Genomic DNA, 9,161 nt, shown 5'->3' with positions numbered 1-9,161 from the left:
TTTACCTCCTATATGGTATTTAACTTTCTATTTGCCTTGTTTTACCCTTTACCCTATATTTGCCTTTACCTTCTATCTACTTTATTTTACTTTTTACCTTTTATTTACCTTATTGTACTTTCAATTTACCTTTTATTTACTCTATTTTACTTTCCATTTACTCAATTTCACCTTCAATTGACCTCCATTTACATTATTGTTACCTTCTATTACTTCTTTGCCTTCCATTGACCTTGTTTTCCATGTCCCGCCTGTGTTCCTCAGGTGTGTGAGATCCAGGTGAGGACTCACAGCGTGCAGCTGTTGTCGGCGCTGCGGCGCATCAACGAGCGCGTGGACGCGCTGCAGCACAACATGCGAGGCGCAGAGCAGCGTGACATGCAGGTGCGTGCGGCGAGCACACCTGTGCGTGCGCGACGTGACGTGACGTGAAGGTGTGTGTGTGTGTGTGCGTGCGCAGGAGGTGGTGTGCATGTGGAGCGAGGTGGAGGAGCAGCTGAAGAAGAAGAAGAAGATGGTGGCGGACTTCCAGCTCCAAGTCAGCGAGTGCGAGAGGCAGCGAGTCAGCCAGGTGACGTCATCGTGTGGTCTGGTTGCCACGGCGACCGCGCTGACAATGTGTGTGCGTGTAGATAAGACCTGTGCTCAGGAAGTACGGCCACCTGCTGGAGAAGATCAACTTCCTGCCGTGTGCCGACATGCACCGACAGATCCACAGCGAGGCCACGGTAACTCGCCTCACCTCACCTTTGACCTTTGACCTTTGACCTCCCACATGCGTGTGCGCCAGATGCTCAACCAGACCCTGCTGGCCAACCGCCGTAGTGCGGCGCGCCTCCTGCTGCTCCTGCAGGAGGCCAACCTCCAGCAGGAGGCGCGGCTCCATCTGCAGTGGGAGGAGTCTCTGGGCCGCTGGAGGCGGAGCCGAGCCGACCAGGTGGTGCAGGACTTCAGGTGGGTGGGGAGGGGGCGAGCGAGCGAGTGAGTGAGAGGCGGGGCCGAGCGTGCGGCGTGTTGCAGGTCGGTGCTGGCGAGCGTGGACGTGTGGCAGCTGCTGGCGGACCAGCCCGCCTTCCAGGAAGTGGCGCACAGCCTGCGGCGTCTGGCGCAACAACGCTGTGACATCATCGCCGGCATCAGGTGAGACACCTGTCGCCGCGTGTCACGTGACCTCATCACCCGTCTGTTGCAGCGCCTTGGTCCCGCCCCTGCTGTCGGAGGCCCACGTGTCGGACTGGTTCAGCCGGCTGACAGCTGTCAATCAGCACATCGGTAAGTCGCCGCCTCTCATTGGATGACTGAGCACGCCACTCATTGGATGACTGAGCACGCCACTCATTGGATGACTGAGCACGCCACTCATTGGATGACTGAGCACGCCTCTCATTGGATGACTGAGCACGCCACTCGTTGGATGACTGAGCACGCCACTCATTGGATGACTGAGCACGCCTCTCATTGGATGACTGAGCACGCCACTCGTTGGATGACTGAGCACGCCACTCATTGGATGACTGAGCACGCCACTCATTGGATGACTGAGCACGCCACTCGCCGTCTCGCCCTCAGACAGCTGCCACTCTGACTTCCTGCATCAGCTGCGCTGCTGCTACGAGCTGGTTTGGCGGGAGCGCCTGGCTCAGGTGCAGCGACACCAGGTAACCGCCACAACGGGCATCTTCCCCGTCGCCACGGTAACGCCCGTCCCACCCGCAGGAGGCGCTCTCCTCTCTGGACCTATCGGAGGTGGAAGTGGCGGACATCGTCAAGTCTCAGCTCCTCACTCTGATTGGTCAATACCAGCGGCAGGATGAAGGACAGCTGGCGACCATCGACGTCAGTCCTCACCTATTTACCTTTTATTTACCTTTATATTGACCATCGACGTCAGTCCTCACCTATTTACATTTTATTTACCTTTATATTGACCATCGACGTCAGTCCTCACCTATTTACCTTTTATTTACCTTTATATTGACCATCGACGTCAGTCCTCACCTATTTACCTTCTATTTACCTTTATATTGACCATCGACGTCAGTCCTCACCTACTTAGCTTTTATTTACCTTTATATTGACCATCGACGTCAGTCCTCACCTATTTACCTTTTATTTACCTTTATATTGACCATCGACATCAGTCCTCACCTATTTACCTTCTATTTACCTTATATTGACCATCGACGTCAGTCCTCACCTATTTACGTTCTATTTACCTTATATTGGCCATCGACGTCAGTCCTCACCTATTTACCTTCTATTTACCTTTATATTGACCATCGACGTCAGTCCTCACCTATTTACCTTTTATTTACCTTTATATTGACCATTGACGTCAGTCCTCACCTATTTACCTTCTATTTACCTTTATATTGACCATTGACGTCAGTCCTCACCTATTTACCTTTATATTGTCCATCAACGTTAGTCCTCACCTACTTATCTTCTATTTACCTTTATATTGACTATCAACATCAGTCCTCACCTTTTTACCTTCTATGTACCTTTATATTGACCATCGACGTCAGTCTTCACATATTTACCTTCTATTTACCTTTATATTTACCATCGACGTCAGTCCTCACCTATTTACCTTTATATTGACCATCGACGTCAGTCCTCACCTATTTACCTTTATATTGTCCATCAACGTTAGTCCTCACCTATTTATCTTTATATTGACCATCGACGTCAGTCCTCATCTATTTACCTTTATATAGACCATTGCAACAGTCCTCACCCATTTACCTTTATATTGTCCATCAACGTTAGTCCTCACCTATTTACCTTTTATTTATCTTTATATTGACCATCGACGTCAGTGGTCACCTATTTACCTTCTATTACCTTCTATTTACCTTTATATTTACCATCGACGTCAGTCCTCACACGTCACATGACTGCCCTTTCTCTCTTTTATTACCTTCTATTTACCTTTTATATAGAATTTGTAATCCAGTTTTCCTGAATGAGTTGAGCAGTCTGATGGCTGGTGGGAAGTCTGGTAGTTGCAAGGCATACCGCTGTAGCGCTGGCCAGATGGTAGGAGAGTGAACAGGCGGGTGGAGTCTTTGATGATGTTTGTGGGTCTATGTCCTGGATGGATGGTCTATGTCCTAGATGGATGGTCTATGTCCTGGATGGATGGTCTATGTCCTGGATGGATAGTCTATGTCCTGGATGGATGGTCTATGTCCTGGATGGATAGTCTATGTCCTGGATGGATGGTCTATGTCCTGGATGGATGGTCTATGTCCTGGATGGATGGTCTATGTCCTGGATGGATAGTCTATGTCCTGGATGGATGGTCTATGTCCTGGATGGATGGTCTATGTCCTGGATGGATGGTCTATGTCCTGGATGGATAGTCTATGTCCTGGATGGATGGTCTATGTCCTGGATGGATGGTCTATGTCCTGGATGGATGGTCTATGTCCTGGATGGATAGTCTATGTCCTGGATGGATAGTCTATGTCCTGGATGGATGGTCTATGTCCTGGATGGATAGTCTATGTCCTGGATGGATGGTCTATGTCCTGGATGGATAGTCTATGTCCTGGATGGATGGTCTATGTCCTGGATGGATAGTCTATGTCCTGGATGGATGGTCTATGTCCTGGATGGATGGTCTATGTCCTGGATGGATGGTCTATGTCCTGGATGGATGGTCGGGCTGATCTGGTGATCTTCTCAGCTGACCTCACCACCCTCTGTAGAGCTTTCCGGTCTGCAACAGAACAGCTACCAGACCAGACTGAGAGACTGCTGGTGAGGATGCTCTCAATGGCACACCTGTAGAAGGTGGTGAGTGCCAGTGGGGGGAGGTTGGCGTAGGAAGTGGAGGCGTTGCTGACCTTTCTTGACAAGGGAGGTGGTGTTGGTAGACCATGACATGTCAACAGTGATGTTCACCCCCAGAAACCATGAAGTCCACAGTTATTTCCTTAGTTTTATTGACATTGAGATGTAAATTGTTGGTGTCACACCAGTTGATGAGTTGGTGTGCCTCATCTCGTCGTCGCTGATGAGGCCCACCATTGTTGTGTCATCTGCAAACTTGATGATGTGGTTTGTGTTGTATCTGGCACAACAGTGGTGAGTCAAACAGCAGAGGACTCACCACACATCCTTGAGGGACCCCCGTGGTCATGATGATGGTCTGTGAAGAGTACTTGCCAATCTTACTGTCTGTGGTCTGTTGGTGAGAACGTCTGGTAAGCGCTTGCAAAGTGGGGTGCTGATGCCTACAGCACAGAGTTGTGGTATGACTATTGAAGGCAGAGCTGAAGTTTTTGATTTCCAGATGAGCCAAACTGAGGTGAAGTGCTGTTCATCATCAGTGGAACGCTTGGCCCGGTATGCAAACTGGAAAGGGTGAAAATGTGGCAGGTAGGCTGGATGTTCTGTGGGTCTGGACCAGCCCTTCAAAGCACGTCATCAAGATGGCGGTGAGAACTGAAGTCATTCAGTGTTGTAGCCGGGGGTTTCTTTGGTAGTGGTATGATCGTGGTGGCTTTGAAGCATTCTGGAACGATGAGAGATGTTGAATATATCTGTGAGAACCTCTGTAAGTGAGTTAGCACACCACCAGGACCTGCAGCCTTCCTGGGGTCCACCTTTTGAAGAGTCCTACACAGGTGAGCAGGGTCAAGTTGGAGTGTTGCATCGTCCAATCAGTGTAGAGCTTTAGTTGGACTGGTCTTCTTTTATCTCTCTAATGAATTGAGTGAGTTTAGGAAGTCTGTGCAGTCCTGGCACGGTGGGGGTGTAGGCCTGCAGTCTGTTCTAGTCTGGCCTCAGGCGTCTGGGGTCTTTAGTGTTCGTGACGTGTGATTGGATGTTTGGTCCATAGGCACGCTTTGCTACTCTCAGGCCCGCTTCAAGTTGGCCCTGGCAATCCTGAGAGCCTCTTGGTTCCCAGACTTGAAAGCCACATTCCGTGCTTTTAGGAGCTCCCATACCTCCTTGGTGAACCACGGTTTACCGTTTGCCCTTGTGGTGATGTGTTTAATGACGGTCACATCGTCCATGCGTGTGGGTACAGTATGTACAGTATCCCATCATGGACTCCGTGTAGTCTGTTATATTGACATGCTGGTTAGAAGTGGCAGCCTCCCTAAAAACAGTCCAATCTTTACCTTGTTTTACCGTATTTAAATTTCTATTTACCTTGTTTACTTTCTATATGCTATTTTACCTTCTATTTAACTTATTTTACTTTATTTTACATTTAATTTACCTTATTGTACTTTAAATGTACCTTGTTTCACCTTTAGTTTACTCAATTTCACTTTCAATTTACCTTCCATTTGCCTTATATTTACTTTATATTACTCATTTTTGCCTTCCGTTGACCTTGTTTTACATTGTTTTCCCTTATATTACCTTCCATTTACCTCACATTTACTTTGTTACCTTCTTTTACCTTACTTATTTACCTTCTTTTTACCATAATTAACTTTCTATATACCCTCTTTTGCCTTTTTTACCTTCTATTTATGGTATTTTACTTTCTATTTGCCTTGTTTTACCTTCCATTTACCCAATTGTACTTTATTTGACTGTTTTTACCTTTTATTTACCCTATTTTACTTTCAATTTACCATGTTTTACCTTCTATTTACCTTAATTTTACTGTCTCTTTTACCTTACGTTTACCTTGCTTACCTTGTTCTTAGCTTCTTTGATATAGTTTTACCTTCTGTTGACCATTATATTGGCCATCAGTCCTCCCACGTCACATGACCACCACGTGGTGACCACACCCGCCGTGTGTGCAGACGTGCTCAGACGGGTTGTGGGCGGCGTCCGCCAGGCTCAGCAGGCGTGTCTTCGTGGTGATGCGCGCCTTGGCCTCGCTGTGGGAGGAGCACAGCGCCAAGCTGCTGCGCCATGAGGAGGACATCCAGCAGCGGCTGGACGAGCTGAGGGTGGCGCAGGAGAAACACGTGCAGGTGAGTGTGCGATGGCGGCAGGCAGGTGGGCGGGGTCAGTGAGCGTCCTCCATGACGCCGCAGAGAAAGAAAGTCTACCTGGACGAGATGCTGGCCGGACTTCGCCAGGAGAGCAGCGAGGCGGCCCTGAGGAAGTATCTGGAGCAGACCGTGCACTACCTGAGCAACCTGAGGGAAAGGTGTGCGCAACGCTCTTATTGTGAAGGTGTGGGCTTCTCACTTCCTGTGTGCTTCAACAGCTGCGGCGAGTGCGTCTCCGATCAGCGCCGCGTGTTGGACCGCCTCCCGCACATCTATGTGGCCGAGCTGGACGTCTACAGCGGACACCTGAGCGACTTCTTCCGCCTCAGCCACGCCTTCACCCCGGTAACCACGGCAACCGCACACACCTGACACACCTCTTCCTGCACGTTCCTTTCTCGTCCTCCAGACTGCCGAGGATCTACGGAAACTCCCGCCAGTCGACGACGACGACGTTGCCAGCGCCGCAGAAGGTCCGTGTCACGCTTGCCTGCGTCAAATCTCGCGGTCTGACATTCTTTGTGTGTGTTTGGAGGCGGGACAACAGCGGCGAGTCCAATCAGCAGTCAGAGTGCCGCCGAGCCTGAGCCGTCCTCTGATTGGCTGACGGAGGTGAGCTCACCTGCCATTGTTGATGGATGATTATTGATCCAGGTGTGCTGCAGGCCCAGACGTCCCTGCTGGACCTGTACGACCTCAGCAGCAAGGTGGCGTTCACGTCGTCAAGGGGCGTGTCCTACTCGGGCCCCTGCTTCCGCTGCCCCGCCAGCGACCTGCCCGGCAACATGAGCAAGCAGCAGGAAGCGCACCAGAGCCTGTTTCCTGTGGAGATGCTCACGCACACGCTCAGCAGGTGAGCATCCAGCGTGGGCCGTGGCGGACTGACGACCATGGCGGACTGACGCCCATGGCGGACTGACGACCATGGCGGACTGACGCCCATGGCGGACTGACGACCATGGCGGACTGACGCCCATGGCGCACTGACGACCATGGCGGACTGTACGCCCATGGTGCACTAATGCCAATGGTGCACTGACGACCATGGCGGACTGACGACCATGGCGGACTGACGCCCATGGCGGACTGACGACCATGGCGGACTGACGCCCATGGCGGACTGACGCCCATGGCGGACTGACTACCATGCCGGACTGACGCCCATGGCGGACTGACGACCATGGCGGACTGACTACCATGGCCCACTGACGACCATACCGGACTGACGCCCATGGCGGACTGACGACCATGGCGGACTGACTACCATGGCCCACTGACGACCATACCGGACTGACGCCCATGGCGGACTGACTACCATGGCCCACTGACGACCATGGCGGACTGACGCCCATGGTGCACTGTACGCCCATTGTGCACTGACTCCCATGGCGGACTGACGCCCATGGCAGACTGATGCCTATGGCGGACTGATGCCTATGGCGGACTGATGCCCATGGCGGGCTAATGCCCATGGCGGACTAATGCCCATGGCGGACTGACGACCATGGTGGACTGACGCCCATGGCAGACTGACTCCCATGGCGGACTGATGCCTATGGCGGACTAATGCCCAGGGCGGACTAATGCCCATGGCGCACTGACTCCCATGGCGGACTGATGCCTATGGCGGACTAATGCCCAAGGCGGACTAATGCCCATGGCGCACTGACGCCCATGGCGCACTGACTCCCATGGCGGACTGATGCCTATGGCGGACTAATGCCCATGGCGCACTGACGCCCATGGCGGACTGATGCCCATGGCACACTGACTCCCATGGCAGACTGATGCCTATGGCGGACTAATGCCCATGGCGCACTGACTCCCATGGCAGACTGATGCCTATGGCGGACTAATGCCCATGGCGCACTGACGCCCATGGCGCACTGACTCCCATGGCGGACTGATGCCTATGGCGGACTAATGCCCATGGCGCACTGACTCCCATGGCAGACTGATGCCTATGGCGGACTAATGCCCATGGCGGACTAATGCCCATGGCGCACTGACTCCCATGGCAGACTGATGCCTATGGCGGACTAATTCCCATGGCCCACTAATGCCCATGGCACACTAATGCCCATGGCCCACTAATGCCCATGGCGCACTGACGGCCATGGCCCACTAATGCCCATGGCGCACTAATGCCCATGGCGCACTAATGCCCATGGCCCACTAATGCCCATGGCCCACTAATGCCCATGGCGCACTAATGTCCATGGCGCACTGACGCCCATGGCCCACTAATGCCCATGGTGCACTAATGCCCATGGCGCACTAATGCCCATGGCGCACTAATGCCCATGGCGCACTAATGCCCATGGCCCACTAATGCCCATGGCCCACTAATGCCCATGGCCCACTAATGCCCATGGCGCACTAATGCCCATGGCCCACTAATGCCCATGGCCCACTAATGCCCATGGCCCACTAATGCCCATGGCGCCACTAATGCCCATGGCCCACTAATGCCCATGGCCCACTAATGCCCATGGCCCACTAATGCCCATGGCGCACTAATGCCCATGGCCCACTAATGCCCATGGCCCACTAATGCCCATGGCCCACTAATGCCCATGGCCCACTAATGCCCATGGCCCACTAATGCCCATGGCGCACTAATGCCCATGGCGCACTAATGCCCATGGCGCACTAATGCCCATGGCGCACTAATGCCCATGGCCCACTAATGCCCATGGCCCACTAATGCCCATGGCGCACTAATGCCCATGGCCCACTAATGCCCATGGCCCACTAATGCCCATGGCCCACTAATGCCCATGGCGCCACTAATGCCCATGGCGCACTAATGCCCATGGCCCACTAATGCCCATGGCGCACTAATGCCCATGGCCCACTAATGCCCATGGCCCACTAATGCCCATGCCCACTAATGCCCATGGCCGCACTAATGCCCATGGCGCACTAATGCCCATGGCCCACTAATGCCCATGGCGCACTAATGCCCATGGCCACTAATGCCCATGGCCCACTAATGCCCATGGCGCACTAATGCCCATGGCGCACTAATGCCCATGGCGCCACTAATGCCCATGGCCCACTAATGCCCATGGCCACTAATGCCCATGGCGCACTAATGCCCATGGCGCACTAATGCCCATGGCCCACTAATGCCCATGGCGCACTAATGCCCATGGCGCACTAATGCCCATGGCCCACTAATGC

The 9,161-nt window shown here is 52.7% G+C and overlaps 1 protein-coding gene across 1 annotated transcript; it reads left to right on the top strand.

Annotated features, from left to right (window-relative positions):
* Positions 1-775: 775 nt before the first annotated feature.
* On the top strand, positions 776-6,617 carry LOC133631783 (uncharacterized). Its single transcript, XM_062023945.1, has 10 exons — positions 776-954; positions 1,021-1,140; positions 1,193-1,272; positions 1,570-1,658; positions 1,717-1,836; positions 5,781-5,954; positions 6,018-6,133; positions 6,194-6,320; positions 6,385-6,448; positions 6,511-6,617. The coding sequence occupies exons 1-10, from the start codon at positions 776-778 to the stop codon at positions 6,615-6,617; spliced, it is 1,176 nt and encodes a 391-aa protein (XP_061879929.1).
* The last annotated feature ends 2,544 nt before the right edge of the window (positions 6,618-9,161 follow it).

This window comes from Entelurus aequoreus, linkage group LG17 (genome assembly GCF_033978785.1).
Source record: "Entelurus aequoreus isolate RoL-2023_Sb linkage group LG17, RoL_Eaeq_v1.1, whole genome shotgun sequence".
Lineage (NCBI taxonomy): Eukaryota > Metazoa > Chordata > Actinopteri > Syngnathiformes > Syngnathidae > Entelurus > Entelurus aequoreus.
Note: the sequence above shows the minus strand (reverse complement) of the source record. Positions and strands in the feature narration are given on the sequence as shown.